The sequence below is a fragment of the Miscanthus floridulus genome, chromosome 2 (assembly GCF_019320115.1).
Source record: "Miscanthus floridulus cultivar M001 chromosome 2, ASM1932011v1, whole genome shotgun sequence".
Lineage (NCBI taxonomy): Eukaryota > Viridiplantae > Streptophyta > Magnoliopsida > Poales > Poaceae > Miscanthus > Miscanthus floridulus.
This window is the reverse complement of record NC_089581.1, coordinates 154550677-154568134: the sequence shown is the minus strand read 5'-3', so window position 1 is coordinate 154568134 and position 17458 is coordinate 154550677. Positions and strand designations below refer to the sequence as shown.

The 17458-nt window shown below is 50.8% G+C and overlaps 2 protein-coding genes across 2 annotated transcripts; both read right to left on the bottom strand.

Moving 5' to 3' along the window:
* Positions 1-10562: 10562 nt before the first annotated feature.
* LOC136537290 (protein NRT1/ PTR FAMILY 8.3-like) lies at positions 10563-11279 on the bottom strand. Its single transcript, XM_066529316.1, has one exon. The coding sequence runs from the start codon at positions 11277-11279 to the stop codon at positions 10563-10565; it is 717 nt and encodes a 238-aa protein (XP_066385413.1).
* A 2074-nt stretch (positions 11280-13353) lies between these two features.
* Positions 13354-15248, bottom strand: LOC136533799 (probable protein phosphatase 2C 30). The gene is made up of 3 exons (XM_066526330.1): positions 14878-15248; positions 14408-14743; positions 13354-14282 (listed from the first exon to the last, which is right to left on the bottom strand). The coding sequence occupies exons 1-3, from the start codon at positions 15097-15099 to the stop codon at positions 13737-13739; spliced, it is 1104 nt and encodes a 367-aa protein (XP_066382427.1). The 5' UTR covers positions 15100-15248; the 3' UTR covers positions 13354-13736.
* Between the last annotated feature and the right edge of the window lie 2210 nt (positions 15249-17458).

Genomic DNA, 17458 nt, shown 5'->3' with positions numbered 1-17458 from the left:
GGCTGGACCAAGGCTACAGCCCATTAACCCAGTCCCTGGTCCGTCCATATCTAGCTTTGTACGTTTTCTCTTTCTAGAGGTTAGCTTGCCCGAAGTATTTTTTATACTTGTTTTTAAACCTTGCAATTGCATGGTTGTAAGCCAGCTAGAGTTGTATTTTCACTTTTTGGTTACATAAGAGTTGTGATCATTGTTGTGAGAAAACAAATAGTCAAATACGAGCTAGTCACTCACGGTATAGAATTTTATTTCATGGTTTCCAAGAAAACCATGTCATCTAAAGAGATTTAGGTTGATGAATGAAACAAGATCTTCAATTTACAATTTTATTTAACGATTTTATATTATTAGCCATAGCATTTAATTCTTACATTGTTTGTGAAAACAATCACAGTATGGTGCAATTTCCATTTCCAACGCATAAGATGAAACAATTTGGTCATAGGGTGTTTTTTCCGAGAACACGATTTTACGTGTATTTTATTAAGGAGAACACAGGTTTCATTCCATTTCCAAGGTATAGGTAAGGGTGTAGATGACCCGCAAAAAATAATAAAAGAAAAAAGTGTGTATATAAATATCATACTCCATCTTTCGTTCAAAAAATATATCAGACTCCATCTGAACTAAACTCGCCCCTTCTCTTCATATATTTCTTGACACGCGGGCCTGTGTTCGCTGCGTTTGGCGGAGGGAGTTGAAGTTGATTCGGTGGCTAATGAGCGGGCATCTAGATTGAAACTCTTATAAAATATGCATTGATAATAGCCTTGGAACAAAAGATTTACAAAACACTTTAGGAAAATCATGAATGAAATGTGAAAAAACATCAAATCCTATAGTATTTCAGAACAAAAACAAAGTTTAGGAAGATGACTTTGGAAGCAATATTATAGGGAAAAACATACTCTGTCTGTTTCAAATTATAAGTTGTTTTGATTTTTTTTTTTTTTGGTACACGTCGATTAGGAACAAAACAATGGGGTCAAAGCTTATGTCTAGTTCCTTCTTAAAATGGTCCAACCCGTTAGAATTTCAAAGAAATTCTTGGAAAACATTCTTTTGTTCCATAGGGTTTCATAAAAAAAAAAAATCCTATAGAGCAAGGCGATTTTTTTCGTCAAAATTCTTGGTTCCAAAAGGGGGGCTTATGGGGCTTCGCATTGAGTGTTGGAAAAGGCGATTCATACTCTGGTTGGAAGCTATACAAGACATGCATGCGTCATGCGATGCAGGTGTGTTTAGCTTGCATATATCTCTTCCATCCATATGCTGCTAACTAACAAGGACTGCAAACTGAAACTGTTAAACAGCGACTTGCTAACTGGAACAAATGCTTATGCTGTCGCTGGGTCATGTTCTATTACGGACCGTACCTGATGCAAACGCGATGGACGCAGTACCGATTGGTGATTGGCATTTACTAATCAATTGCTTCGCCGATAGATCCGAGGCTTGCATCCTCTTAACCCTGCAGCATTTAGTGGATCACATGGCTAAATAGGCCCTACATGCACCGCAAATCCGTGATGCGTGCAAAAGTTTGTTGATTTCACAGAACCGGTGCCACTGTTTCACCCCATCTCACGCGGAATATCATTACGGTGTCCGTGTGATTATGTGAAACTGCACCACTTAGGCCCTGTTCGGCCTACCCCATATTCGATTTGTTCGGCTTCTTTTTTCAGCCGGAACAGTATTTTTCTCCCACAACAATTCAGCTGGAATAGTGTTTTCAGCCAGTTTCAGCCAAGTTTTAAACCAGCGAACGAGGCCTTACAAGTCATTTAATGGTTAACGAGAACGTTACCGTGAGACTTGCGTCACTCGAACAAGGAACAAAGCTTTAACGGTTGTAGTAACGGTAGGGCATTTTTAAGGCCCCCGTGGATTTGTCGGCAGTTGACACTTCTTCATTTGTCGGTGGGAGCTGTCGGTTGATGCTTGATGTTGGAGATGTGTGAATATATGATGGATCGATCTGTCAAACTGTTAACTACTGTGCACTCCTATTTAGGCGATTGACATATAATGGTCTCCTCTTCCATCGCTACTTTTTTATCCAAGCAACACCAATTAGAATGTTCTTTCTTTATAAAAAAAAAGATGTTCTTTTATTTCAAGGAAGTAGTAGGTGCTAGAAAGGATTAGTTCTCTAGCTGTATTTTACTGATTGTTGCACAGTATGGCCATAACTTACAAGAAGACCTTGCAATAAAAATAGATCCCAAGCTGGTCCACGGCCCACTTCCTTTGAGAATGCAGTTGATCTGATCTGTTCGTTCCGCTGTTTGCCTTCAATCTCCATCAGACTACAGTTAGAATGAGCATCATATTGCTTCGCAATTTGAACTCACTCCTATTTAGAGTAGCGTAGTATTTGCTTCGTGACCAGCTCCGTTGTTGCTCTGTTCCCACGAGATCTGGCTAATACAAATTAGAATGAAACATGACCAGCTCCGTTGTTCTTGTTTGCAGCAGAGCAACTGCCAATCCGAAACCAGTATCTAAATGTTATTAGAATGTTGGATTAAAGGTGTGGATCTAGAGGATGCACCGGCAATTGGCTCACCTATCATCATGGCTGATTGCTATAAACAAGTGGGTAAGTCATACTCCATCCATCATTCCATCCGGAAATAACAAACATATTTTCATCCGTGAGTTGGCAATTTTTTATCAACGACTAGTCAAATTATATTGGCTATATGCGGTCATAGATCCTGGATTTTTTTTTTTATGTTTTTCTAAAAAAAATAGTCAAATTATATACAGATTTAGGGCATAAAACTTGCATCAGTATATTTGTATTCTAATTGCCTTTGAAATGGTATTTATTTTTAACATTGGACGGTTGAAAATGTGTGACGAAAAGAAGTGGGCAAGCATGAAGCATCACAAATGGGATTATGACTCTTTTGGTTAGCAGTGGCACCACCGGAAACAGCAGTCCACCCTAATTAGTGGCCCAGTTTATATCAAATGGACGCCGAGCTATCTGTCCATTACCAGCCCAAAGAACTTCCGAAATTCAATGGCCCAGTTTTTCGCTAGGCTCGACTGGCGACCCATACTAGCCCCAAGCTTATTAGGCATAAAATCGACACTTCCGGCCCAATATAAAGCCACGGCATTGATCGTCCCGTCGTCGTCCTCGAAGTAGAATCTGAACAGCTGTGTGGCGAGAAACTGCAGTGGACCACCCAAGTATTCCGCGACAGTGCGACACGGAGGAGAATACGCGACTAGCTCCCCCTCTCACCTCCATGACCACGAACGTTGATTCCCGGTAACTGACCGGTCGCCATTTTCCGTCACAAGGTTCTTCCGTTCCAGGCAGAGAAGAAGGCATCGACGCACCTTCGTTGGTCCAAAGCCTCGACGCCTTCCCAAAAGGCAAAAGCAGAGCAGCTTTCGGATCGTTCCGATTCTCTTGCAGCGCAAGGGACAGGGGGACAGACACATTCGTGGCCGGCCGCTCCTGCCGTCCGGCGACATGCACCGGCCACCATGTCAACCATGCGTTCCACTACTTTCACCACGATCGCCGGCACGGCATCTTCACCCGCGTTCATCGGCAGTGACGCTTCGCAAATCGCAATCGAACAAGCAGCTCGAGCGATGAGTAAGCAAAGTTTAAGCAGGAAGCGGCTAGATGAGCTGTGGGGCGTGCAACTGCAACGGCTTAGGAGTCCTGTAAGAAAGTTCCCCGTCTCGCATCTGGCGTCACCGCGTGCGTTGGGTCACTTGGGTGGGCCCAAAGCAAGGGCAAAATGCCAAAGGCAGACTGGGGCTCATTCCAAGCTTGCATAGTAAGGTGGCCTTGGACGGGTTGGACCCCCAAGCGCGGCACGCAAGAGCTCGTGTTTCACGGGGAACAGATTCTGAGGCTCCACAATCCACGAAGCAAGGTAGCGAAAAATACTACTGTACGCTGTTTGTAAGGCCCCGTTTAGATGCAAGCCAAAAACAAAAAATTTTCAAGATTCTCCGTCACATCAAATCTTGCGGTACATGCATGGAGTACTAAATGTAGACGAAAAAAAACTAATTACACAGTTAGCCGAGAAATCGTGAGACGAATCTTTTAAGCCTAAATAGTCCATAATTAGACAATTTTTGCCAAATAAAAACGAAAGTGCTACAGTAACCAAAAGCCAAAAATTTTCGAAACTAAACGGGGCCTAAAGCTGAGGCAACTGCTACCGCGTCTTCAGTGACGTGTGGAATTCCTATAGCAGCTATACTGAATTTTTTTCTAATGCTAAAAGGTTGTGGACTCTCGTTAGGAAAAAGCCGTCAACTAAAACTAGGGCCATTAACCCTAAAGCCGATGGACCTCCGAGCCAGGTGTGCGAGCGTGACGGCTACCTTCCACCGGTGCTCCACGGACGAAAAGCATAGCGTCCCGAAAAGCAGGGACCGAAACAGAAAAGGGCCGACCCAACCCCCTGACGTGGCCCGGGGACGATAATTGCCGTCCCGATCGAAACAAGCAAGCAGAATCTCCGACGCGATCGCAAAGGCACAAATGCAGCGACCCACACAACCTAGCGCCACGCAACAGGTGTCAGCGGCACAAAATCCTCCCGGTCCCGATAAGAAAACGTGATTATCTTTTCGTTCCTGGAAACCTTGGGGCTACTTTGGCAACACAGGGTGATTAACCCAGGGAAGAAAACGGCAGGAGAGGGGTTTTTTTTTTTTTTGACATCGTAGTCCTCTTCTCCTCTCCAGGGGAGATTTCACGTGCGGGATCATTCCCCTGTTGTTTGGAAACCTTTTTTCCCCTGCTGTTGCTGTCGGCAATGGACACCTAGCTCTCCATCGACCATGGGCGTGACAGTGATGGAATGCAGCCTCGCCCTAGCATGCACCCGCCGCGCCACTCGCAGCCCGCAGGGAGAAGCCACCAAGCAGCCTCGCTAGCCGCAACATCGGGAACAGCGAACAGGTCGACCAAGTTGAATCCAACGAGGAGCTGGCGAGCTGCAACGCCTTCTACCATATTCGCTTGGCATGAAGCCATACGAATGAAAGTACCGTTAGCTGATTTATTACGAGAGAAAAATACTATTCGTTGACTGAAAAAGAACTACCCTGTTCAGGGTAGAACTGTCCTATTCACTTGGCTTATAAGCCGCCCTGTTCGCTTGGCTTATAAGCCGTATTTTTTCAGCCAACGAATAATATTTTTTCTCATAATAAATCAGTCAACACTACTTTCAGCCATGGTTTATCAGTCAAGCGAACAGTACTTTCATCTCCTAGAGGTAGTAGGTAGGCCTCCCGCGCTACAGGCACCTGCTGCCATCTATCGACGATGGCATGTTAAATTGATCTCCACCGATTGACCCAATGGCTAACTGGACCCTTGATCCGCGTCCTGATCGGGGACGCCCATCCGTTCTCCTAGCTGATGGGTCCCCGTCGCGCAGTGCTATAAAGAGAAAGGTGGGAACCGGGACGCAAGGTACGAGATTCACCGTAGCCGCCAGCGCCCCACCGAGATTCCTAGCCCTAGTCCGATCTAGAAGGGCGCGCTGTAAGCGACGGGAAGCTCCACTGTCGTCACTGGACCGCGCCACCACGGCGTTGCTACCTCTACTCCGACACACGTCGCTGCTACTTCGTTGGCGGCGCCATGGCCGCGACTGTCCTTTAGTGAGGTATATCAGCAAATTCCCTTATCTAAGTTAAGTTTTTACCCACTGATCTACGCTGTAACAGAACCGACCAATTATACGAAATTAAGTAAGAAAATCATTTGCCAGAGCAGACGATTTAACAAACTTAAGCCCGTATAACCCGGTAGTCCGTGAAATCACGAAGGATTTCAAACCAACTTCCATTCCAGCCAAGATCGTAATAAGTTTAGCGGTCACCATCACATATTACACAAAAGGTTTGCATCTCAGATACATCAGAGTTAAAACATAGTTATTACAAAACAAGTTCGAATAAAAGTAGCGGAAGTCATTTATTCAAATCACACACACACTCACACGGAGTTTAAATACAGTGCCAGCGAATGATCATCTCCAACAAAAGCATCAGACGAGACGTAAGGAATGACCATGTCCGTGGTCCTAAGCATCACCCATCGCAGGATAAAGGCAGTTGATACAGTAGCCGTAATACATCTGCCCATCTGCAACAAGTGGGAATAAAACCCTGAGTACGAGAAGGTACTCAGCTAGACTTATCCGACATAACCGAAAATAAGTGACACCAAGGATTATGAAGGGCTTTATAGTAGGGTAGCTGACTCATTTGCAAAAAGAAGCATTTTTAGCATTTCATGACCCTTTTTAAAGCATTATTGTCAAGTTAATTGTTATTAATCTGTCGACTAGATTTGCACCTATACTAGAGCAAACATGTGATTAAGCAGATAATGATAACCAATGATCATTAAACAACTTCCATACTGTCATATTCATTATAACTGTCCAAGTGTTCCATAAACATTTACTACGATGAAGTCACTCAAGTCAAGTGCTCACTGTCCAGGAGCGATGGCGATTCGAATCAATTCCTAACTAGCTGGTGATTTATTTCTTACACAAACCTCACTCACCCGCTAAAGTGAGATATTGATCACCGAGTCAACTATCCAGGAATCTCGAGTTTGCCAGGAACCACATGTACCCGGGGGTCGACCGACTGCACTTTGGTCTTATCATCTCGCCCCCGTGTCCTACCACACCTGCTCCGGCACAGTGCGCTGCGGGCAATCTACTCGGCCCGAATAATCTCTCAGCTTCGCGGTCGGAAGGTACTTTATCCGGCCAGCTAAATGTAAGGCATGCGTTCAACATGACTCGAGGCCCAACAACGGTCGGTCCTTAATCGACACAGACGGAAAGCACTACAGTCCAAAACTCTGCAAGTCTCCGTCCGGTCTCAACTTCATTTAACACTTAGTTATACCATGACTTCATAGTCATCCTAGCAGATCCAGGTAACCACCTATAGCTCGCAGGTGACAGAAAATCACCCGACTTCTATCGGTCTAAGCCAGCTAAGCATTGACTCGACTGCGGATACCAGGGTAACAAGGATATAGTATAACAAAGGTAAACAAGGTATAATGCAGCAACGGTTGCAAACAACTCCTAAACGTAATGCATCAATTAAAATAAAGCATTGAATTAATAATTGCAAACCGAGAGAAAATACTCCGGGGCTTGCCTCTCTCGAAGGAGCTCGGGCGGTGATCGGGGCACTCTGAAAGTTCCTCAACGTCCTCCTCGTCGGCTTCGGGCACTTCCTGCGGCTGCACCTCGAGCTGCTCCTCGGACTCCTCGGGTATGATGACTGGGTTCTCGGTTTACGATCCTGTATGATGCAATGTGCGTAAGTGCTTATGCAATCGGTGCATCGGATGAGATGAATACAATGGATATGTTTAAATGCAAGGTAGTCAACATCATTCAAGAAAATATACTACAAGCACATGTCATCTACTGCATTCTCTTCTACTACTAATATGTTAAGTCAACATATCTTATTAAATGCTTCAAAGATACACCAAAGCTTTACTAATTTCTTAATCCCACAGAAAGCAACACTTAATTAAACCCTAATAAATAAGGCTTGAATAGCAACCCCTATTTTTCTTGCTTAGAAAAATCTTAGAAAATTACTACAGCATAGTACTACCCTAAGTAGTCTACTATCAGATTTTCATGGTATTTGAATGAGTGGATTAGCCTACACAAAAATAACAAGCTATGGCATGATTATGAACATAAAATACTTTGAACTGTGAAAAGTGTCAAACAACAGAGTTAGTATTTTTTCTAGGTTCTTCATAGCCTACAATGACTATACAAAAATTATCACATGCATATTTTATACAAAGTTTGCTCTCTAGCTAAAATAACAAAAAATCAGCCATTAAAGGTACTTGAACTACACCTCAAAATTTTCCCACAGCACATGCATGAAACATATTTTTCCTAGGAAATACATTACATAAGAAGATTAACAAACTTGGAATCATATTTTTCTGAAGTCTGTAGATTTTACTACATATTTTTCAAGTTATCAGCAATATACATGATTAAATAAAATTCTACAGAAAAGTATCTCAAACATGAGATGCAATAATTTTCCCAAGTAGATCTGATGATAAGGAACTTATAAAAATTTATTTCAACAGTTTTGGAGCAAATTTGAGTACCCAAACATTTTCCAAACCATTTCTATTTTCAAATAATAAAGAAAAATTGAAAACAATTCATCCTATCGCTACTGGGCCAGCCCGCTGGAATCAGCTAGCCCACGGCCACATTTGGCCTGCGCGGCCCGAGCGAAAGGAAGGGGGAGGCGGCCCGGCAGGGCGTCGGCCCATGGCCTCTCGTACTGGCTCGGCCGAGGCGAATGCCACGCCGGCGCTGCGGCTCGGCCAACGAGACCGGCGGCCATTGCTGGCCGTGATAGGGCGAACTAGCGGGAGCATGAGGTTCGCGCGAAGCGGGCGAAGGTGGGAAGGTAGCTAGGCAGGGTGGAGAAGAGAAGGAAGGTGCCTTCCATGGCGGCCGAGCACGGCGGCGCCATGGCCGACGGTGGCGGGGCTTGAGACGGCGCTACCTGGGATCAGCAGGTGGCACAGGCGCGAGCACGACGTGCCAGAGAGCGAGGCGGAACTACGAGCGCACGATCGCTGGCCGAGGTGGAGGAGACGCGGCGGATTTTGCCAGCGGGTGCGGTGGCGCGGCGAGGGGGAGAGTGAGGGCGCTCGGTGCTTGCGGAGAGGAGAGGCAGCGCGGGAGTGAGCCAGCGAGCGCACCGGCTCCAGCAGAAGTAGGCGGGCGCGTGGGCGTCGACTGCGCATGGCCGCCACACGGCGGGCGAGCTCTGCCGCGGTCGGGCGCGGCGCGGCGCGTCAGCGGGCAGGCGAGCGCGGAGGTAGGCCAGGCGCGGCGCTGGGCTGGGCTAGGCCAAGGCGAGGCGCGCGGCGCGGCGGGAGGCTGGCTGGGCCGGCTTCGGCCGTGGGCCGGAAACGAGGCGGCGGCCCGCGAATGAGAAAAATCCTTTTCCATTTATATTTTCAAGAAATTTTTAAATGCCAGCTTTCAAATATTATTTTGAGCAAGAAAATGACATCTTTTGAAAATGTACCAAAAATGAAAGTTGATTAGAATTTAATTCTCTACAACTTTGCTTTTATGACCAAAGCCAAATTCTTTCTAGATTTTGAATTGTAAAATCAAAGTCCATGTTTAACTCAAAACCCTAATTTTTGGGAAATTACTTTGGAAGCAAAATTTTGAATTAATTTGAATACAAACCTTGCTTCAAAAATTGAACTAAATAATCCTAGATGATTTACAATAGTAGCCAAACAAGTTCTACTAACCTAACAAGCAAAATCAGGGCAAAACAACTCTTAGACAGGTGTATGCAACATTCAAGTTTCACACATGTTTCAAATGTTTCGAAGCAGTGTTTCAATTGTTATTTACATGATTAGGCATGTATGATTAGGATGTTTGATGATGCATGATATGTATGATTTGCAGTGCCTAAATACAGGCATAACACCGGGCTGTTACATACGCCCAGAGGTACTATCAGTTCTATCATAGCCCTCGTCATGACGACGTCGTTCATGAGAAGCCTAACTCTGTCACTGATGTTCATGAGTGGCACTACCAATGGAGAACGGACCGGACCACTCTCGCCATCGGAGGTCCTTACAGAACCTGCTGCATGGGCCAGCGGCGTCAGGGAGATGGAGGAGGAGTTGGTCGACGTCCAGTGGCTATGGCTACTAAATCGGACGACGACAACATCACAATTTTGGTACGAAGCAAACTAACATGCGGTCAGGCTCTGTTCGGCTGCCATTATAAATCGGCTTGACTTATCAGTCATGATACAATATTTTTCTCTCCTAATAAATTAGCCGTACAAATCAGACCAGCCGAACAGACCCGACGGTTTCGTGCAGAGCGATGGTCGAGGCACTGACGCACCGTCGCGACTCGCGAGAGAGGGCCGGGGAAGCGCTCCCGGGCTCCTGTCCTGTGTCGCGGATTTCTCCCCCGCGGAAAACTCGAGGAAGGGGACTGATATTCACGTCTCCACGGTTTTCCAAACTCAGCGGGGGATTGACTCGGGACAGATCGGCCGGTGGGTTTCTCACCCCGGGAAATCATGGAGATCACGACGGGGTTATCTGCTTCCAAAGTAACCTTTATTTTTTTTTATTTACCACCCGGCCACCTCCACCTCTCCTCGACTCGACGTCGTGATCAGGTCGTAGCATGGATGGATGCGTGCCTCGTCTCCGCCATGATTAGGCTGCAGCGGGGGTTGTTTGTTGACTCGCTGCAGCTGCACGGAGCACGGCTCACCAACCAGCACACCACAGGGAAAGGACGGACTTTTCAGCGACGAACGAGCGACAGAAAAAACACAGTGGAAAAAGTCTAAATAACCCCCTTAACGTGTCGCGTATGATCTATTTAACCCTCAACCTATAAAACTACGTTAAAGTTGATAAAAACCAGTCATTTTACGTCTGGACGGTTTTGGACACCTGGTTTTGCCTACGTGGCGCTGGTTTTGCCTATGTGGCAGCGCCAGGAAGGGAAGGCCGAGCAGATGCTGCGCATCGCGACGGGGTCCTCCCCGTAGAAGAACTCCAGCTGCGCGATCTCGCAGAAGACGTCGGAGCCCGTCATCGGCCCGCTCCCTCCGTGGATGGCGCGGAGCCGGCGCCTCTCGACGAGCGCGGCCGTCCCATGCGCTGCAGCTGCGTCAGCCCGCCGGGGCGCCCCGTCAGCCGCCGCTCCGCCGGGATGATGGCGGCGTCGTGCAGCACCACCCACAGGAGCACGAACACCACCTCGACGGACACCAACGATGCCACGGGCACCTTGAACCACCCGCCCAGCCGCGTGTCCATGGCCATCCCCTGCTGGATGAAGGTGGTGGTCATCTGCCCCAGCGACGCCGCGTACAGCACACACGTGACACGTCACCCAGATGGGTAGCATCCGCACCAGGATCTTCATGCCCTCCACCTCACTCACAGTGCACAGAGACCATTCGCCCTCCTGCTCCTTGACGACGATCACGGCAGCGTTGTCAAGGCACCGTTGACCCTTGGTGCGCGACAGCAGCTGCTGCTCGCCGTCATCGTTGGCGTCGTCTTCCTTGAGCAGCACCGCCGCGCCGTCGTCCCTTTCCATTCTCACGTTGCGCTTCCTGACGGCGGTGACGAGCACCCAGATGATGTCCTTGAGCGGGCTGCCCGTCGGCATCTGCACCCTGTAGTCGGCGCTGCGGAAGCTCGGCACGACGTGTGATGGAGCGGCAGGTCGTGGTTGCGGGAACGACGGCGGTGCCGTGGCGCTTGCGGCAGAGGAGACGAGCCTCAAGCGTTTTGCAGTGGAGCAACGAGGTTCCAGGGCGGTGGCCTACGACTTCAAGGACGCCAGGCGGCGCTGCCCCTGACCGCGGCTCGAGCAAAGAAGAGGACGCGGGGGCAGGCAATGGGGCCTGCTACTTCCTGTGCCCCATCTCTCGCTAGAGCACGTACGGGGACAGGTCGATGAAGCGGAGCACGTACATGTTAGAAGTTTAGTTCTGAGTCATGTAAAAACTTTTGTAATCCCGTTGAAAGTTTTCAGTAGAGTCGCAGTTAGTTTGGCTGGGCGTAGATTCATGGGTGGCAAGTGATGTGTCCTGGCCACGCCGTGACCGTCAGGAGTCTGTCCCCGCCACGACGGCGTCTGCTGCGCGTCCCACAACGATCCGATGGAAACAGGCTTTGTGGAGCCGTCGCTGATCCAGGAGCAGAGCTCGGTCTCTGTTCCAACAGTACAACACCGACGGGAGCACCGGCTAGAGCAGCCGCGTGGCCGCCGCCTCGCCGCCGCAGGATGCTGGCTCGTCAATGTCGGTGCTAGACCGCCTGTGCGGCTGTGAGAAGATGGCGCAGGCCGGCGTGGTGGAGCTCTAGGAGGCTACGCGCTGCCTCGTGGCAGTCCTAGATCTCGTGCACGACGATGGTGCCCTCGCGGCGCCCCGACGAGGGCCTTCGCTGCGTGGCATCGGTGTGGTCCAGGGACTCGAGCCTGGCGTGGTTGCAGGCAGTCGAGAGCGCCACGGATGGCCGCCACCTCCGCCCCCTGGAAGAACATGCGCCCAGTCGTCTGTGATGACGCCGGCGCCCGACTCTGGGAGCTCGATCCGATCGGCCCCCGACTCCGCGGCCAAGGGGGCATCTGCTGGAGCCGTGGCAAGGAGCAGATCCATGAGCGGCGCAATGCGAGTCGCTGTCGGGCCGCACTATTCGAGCTGTCGCGCACCTGTGCGCGAGCAGCCGCCGAGCCGCCCTGCTCGAGCCATCGCGGGCCCGCGAGCGAGACACCGGCGGCCGGCCACGCGTGAGGCGCCTCCACAACGCGCTCCTCGAGCTGTCGGGATGCCCTGCGCGATGCACACTGCCGGGCCGCCATCCGCTACCGGTGTCGACTTGCATCTTCCACTGCAGCTCTCACGGAGAAACCAGAGGATTCAGTGAGACCCGTGTCCGCCTGAGCCTCTCCCTATCGTCCACGTCCACGTCCTCGCCCTGCTCCTCCATCGCCAGGAGCTCGGTCCCGGCAGCACCCACGCCGCGGTCTAGCCCCAGCGCCGGGCCCACGCTCGCGATCATACGGACCGCGCCTGTGTAGCGGCGTCGCAAGGCGCAGGACCCTCCGCCGCGACGATTCGGAGGAGCGCGACGGCCAAGGGGGCATCTAATGGACGCACCTGTGCAGGGCGAGGTCCGTCCGCCAGCAGCGCGGCCGGGTCGGTGACGCCGGAGAAGACGACCTGGGCGCGATTAGGAGCTGTTAATGGAGCTGGTTCTAGGCTGATAGGTGGGCCTAGATGCCACATCATCAAAACCAGCGCACGTGGATTGCCACGTCAGCAAAAACCACATACCAATACCACTTAAGGTTTATTTGACCGATTTTATAAAGTTTAATATGTAGAATATCACGTTTTATAGTTTAGGGGTTACGTAGGGTTATATATAGACTTTTTTCCAAAACACTATTGTATGCTCAGTGTTTGTTCTGCGTGTAACTGTGTTCATCTGGAAGCACAATTTTATTGGGAAAAAAAAAACTTTTTAGAGCTTCTGGGAGACGGCACCAATGCAAGAAAACATCCGTCCCCGGGGGTATTGTATTGTATTCAAGGTTGCACAGCTGACGCAGCGTCGCCGAACGCGTCAAATCGTTTTGGACAACCATTATTATGGGTCAAATTGTAAAACATGAAACACGTAACCGAAGGAGCACATCACGATCTAGTCAGAGAAGGTTGGAAGGATTTGGCTAGTGAAAGGGGCACTGGACTTTATATATTATTACAATTAATTTCTCGGACGCTTGATAAAGTTTCTTCAAACATCGGAAAGGCATGAGCTTTTCTATTTGCAGAATTTGCTCGGGGAAGAAATCTAGGCGGGCTGATCTGTCCGACCACATCAGAAACGCCCCCCCAAAAAATGCTAACGAAATAATCCTGCTGTACTACTGTATATAAAAGGAAGCAGCATGCAACTCTGCTAAGGTTCTCACTGTTTTGTTCGATCTTTGCTTGACATTTGTTCAATGATTGTTCGGCCGAAGCGAAGGTGAATTGGGCTCCGATTTGAATTTGAATTTACGGACGGCCAGGAAATCAGCGAAGAACGGCTAGTCCGCTGGATCCGCCGATCACGGCCTCGGGCGCCGCCTGAGGTTGACGACGACGACGCTGACGTTGTCCGCGCTCTGCCGCGCCAGCGCTAGCTTGGTCAGCAGGATGGACGCCTCGGCGCACGCCCTGTCCTCGCTGCTCTCGCCGTCGCCGTCGCTCTCGGACCCCGCGCCGTCGCTGGGCCCAGCGCCCTCCTCGTCCCCGCTGCCGCTGCTGCTGCCGCTGCCGCTGCTCTGCCTGGGGCTCAGGTTGGAGGTCGGGCTCGACCGCTCCCCGCCGTGCGGGTGCGGTGCTCTGTTCCGGAGGCAGGTGCGCACGACCTTGCACGCCACCTCGTTGCTCACCACGTCCCACAGCCCGTCGCTGGCCAGAATCAGGAACTCGTCCTCGCCGTCCTTCCTCTCCACCACCCGCACCTCCGGGTCGGATATCACGAACGGCTTCAGGTAGCTGTCACCAATGGCGCGGGACATGGCCAGCATGCCGAACACGCGGGCGCCGTCCCAGAAGATGACGCGCCCTCCCGCTGCGTCGATCCGTTCCAGCTCGTCGCGGCGGTCAGGCTGAAACGAATCATCACCCATACGAACTTGATTAGAAAACGCAGGTAGCAATAGCTCATCAAGTCTAAAAGACCAAGCCTGAAACGGTTTTTTTTTTTTTTTTTTTTTTGCTCTGTTCGCAGTACCTTGTGGTCATCTGAGAGAGGGATCGCGGCGCCTCCGCTGCAGAGGACAGCGCGGGAGTCGCCGCAGTTGGCGACGACGAGGTGACGTGGCCCCACCACGGCGACGACGGCCGTGGAGCCCACGTGGTCGCACTTGGGAAGCTGCATCTCGCAACGGCAGGTGGGCGCCGGGTCGGCGGTGTCCCTGAAGCCGACGGCCTCGGCGTCCATCCTCGAGTAGCTCTTCTCCATGACATCCCTCCACCGCGCAGCGTCGTCCGAAGCCGACGAGCCTGCGGCAGCGGTCGCCTCCTCGGCCACGATCTGGTGCATCCGCTGCCTGCACGACGTCGCCACCTGCATGCACATGCAGCCAATCTGTAGACACTCGGCGAATCGAAAAAAAAAACTGCTCGGGCCATCACAGTTCAGTTCAGTCCAGATGCCAAGAACTGAACTGTTTGAATAGGAATTGGCGAGCGGGCACTTACATGTGAGCAGCCGTGGCCGTCGAACACCCCGAAGAAGTGGTGGCCGTTGATGAACCCAAGGCGGGCGGTCACCGCGTCCTCCATGTCCCTCCGCCGCCCGCACACCGACGTTACGCCGTACCTCGGCGCCGGTCCCCTAACCGCGTCTTCCTCATCCACCTCCAGCCTCCGCCTCTTCGCGGACGCCTCCTCGGCCACCACCCTGAGCCGCCGAATCTCCATCCTCCGCCTCCGCGCCGCGCGGCTGCCGGCGTCCGCGCCGACGCACTCCCCCTTCCTGTCCGACCCGGCCGCCGCCACCTCGCAGCAGATCTCGGCCCTGAAACGAAGAACCGATGCCACCAAAGCAAGCTCTTTGAGCAGGCAAAGGCCAGTGCTCAAGGAAGAAGAAATGGAGCCCCGGCCGCTGCTGCTTCTCGCTAGTGGGATTTTGAGGCTTGAGAGCGAGAGGGGTTGGGTTCCATGTGGTGCCCCGGGGATATAAAGGCAGGGAGGCCACGCGCCACGCGGCCGCCGGCCCGGCCCCCGTACAGTTGTCGAAGCCGTCGGATACGCCCCACGTGTCGCGCGCTCGTGGCCGGTACGTGCCCCCGGGACGCGTGTCGACGCGTGGGCGCGTCCACCAGGCGGAAGCGAGCTGGGGCGCGCGGCCGCGTGCCGCGAGTAAACGGGCCGGGGCGGCGGGGCGGGCCGTCCGGCCGGCCCGCCGCGGTGTTTGGTGTTCGCCGCGGGCGCTGTGTGGGGGTGGGGTGGGGTGGGGTGCGCGTGGCACGTTGGTTGTGTGGGGATGGGGAGGCGGGGGAGGGGGAGGGGCCCAGTCTACGTGGTTGACGCATCCTTCCGTGGAGGGATAAGCGTGAGGTCGGCAGGGGAGGCGCGGGCGGTAGACACGTGGAAGCGGAGCGGCAAGGGGTGGTGTACGGTCTACAGCTCCCTTCTCCGGCTCCGCCTCTCGCTGTCGTCCTTCCCGCTTAGCTCGCGTAAATGGATCTGCGCCGTGCACCTTGGGCTATGTCTCTCTGTAGCTGTAAATTGGCAGCTTGATTGCTGTACCGCCATCTCTTTATGCGATTTTGAATGGGTGCCACAAACTGGCAATGGAAATACAGGCGTGGTTTAGATTGGGGTTAGGAATTAGTATTTGGTATTGTAGCACTTTCGTTTGTATTTGACAATTATTGTTTAATCATGGTCTAACTAGGCTTAAAAGATTTATCTCGTAATTTACAATCAAACTGTTTAATTAGTTATTTTTTATCTATATTTAATACTCCATACATGTGTCCAAAAATTTAATACGATGAAAAGAGAGTGAAAAGACTGGTAATCTAAACAAGGCCACAGTCATGCGTCTCGAGTACAGTACGTACGATCCAGAAAAGGATCAGAAGTCAGAACCAAGAGGAGTGCTGCTACTCAGTACACTATTCTAGTAAACACCGTCCAGTCAGTTCGGCTGGCTGGGTTGGATTATAGATTATTTACTGCTGATTAATTTAGTTAGTTTAGTGTGAGAAAACAATACTATTTTAGTTTATAATCCATGATCGATCGTCTCCGGCCAGCCGAACATGCTGATCATCTCTGCAAGCGAATCATATGTGAATAATGTGATTATGTGAAATAACATCAGCCGTCGTAGCTCCAGAAACAAGTCCTTGTCCGATGACAGTGCCAGTATGCCAAATTCGAACACGTACTTTAAACGCACATTACTGCCAACAAGAAACATTTAGTCGTAATCACGCGACGGGATACGTGTCAAGCCTTGATATTCGCTTGCTGTACCGGAGAGCTAGATTTTTTTTAGGCAACGATAGGGCCCCAGATAATGGGTGGAAATGAAACAGGTACCGCTGGAATTCAGATATTTGTTAGTCAGAAATCTACAATCTTGCTAGATACGAATACAGATTTGAATTTGAATATTTTCAAATACAAATAAAAAATAGACAGTCATTGTCGGTGTTTCAAATCACCGGCTAGTAAATTTCTAGTTTACGCGTCTGACCCGGATGGCTGTGCTCGGAGGATACAAAAATTTATACTGGTTCGGGCAGAACGTCACTACGTTCAGTCTGCTGCTGCTCGTGTTACCGGCACTTGATTTATAGTATGAGTTACAAATAAGCGGGAGAGGGAGAAGTCCCCAAATCTCTAGTGAAAAGAGTGGGTCGGGTTGAGTTCCCTGTCGAGCGCCTAAGCCTTTTGCCGCTCAGACGTCTTAGATGTGTCTTGGAATCGCCCCTCTCCGTGGGGTGCCCTACTTCTTCTTTTATAGATGAAGGGGAAGATGCATGTTACATCGGAGAGAGAGAGAGACGAGGAGAGAAATGCTTCCGGGATCGCAGCGTCTTCCATCTCCTTCACGCGGGTCCCGCCGACCCTGTGGATGACGACGGGGATGGCTCCACGTCACGGCTCTATTCGTCACTGATGTCGTACGCGGGCGTCGTTAGGCGGTCGTGGCGCTCCATCTCGTCCCAGCGGACGGTATGGCTCGTTGATGCCTCCGCCCGACGCCGTACTTGGAGTAGGTAGTACAGCGCCGGCACGCCCGATGCTATTGGCGACGTGCGTC

What these genes read in the sequence shown, in the direction of transcription:
- LOC136537290 (XM_066529316.1), bottom strand. Translation starts at nt 11,279, where the DNA reads ATGCCGACGGGCAGCCCGCTCAAGGACATCATCTGGGTGCTCGTCACC.
- LOC136533799 (XM_066526330.1), bottom strand. Translation starts at nt 15,099, where the DNA reads ATGGAGATTCGGCGGCTCAGGGTGGTGGCCGAGGAGGCGTCCGCGAAG. An exon ending in ACGGCCACGGCTGCTCACAT is followed by an intron (nt 14,744 to 14,877) that starts GTAAGTGCCCGC and finishes ATGTGCATGCAG; the next exon opens with GTGGCGACGTCGTGCAGGCA. An exon ending in CTCTCTCAGATGACCACAAG is followed by an intron (nt 14,283 to 14,407) that starts GTACTGCGAACA and finishes GATTCGTTTCAG; the next exon opens with CCTGACCGCCGCGACGAGCT.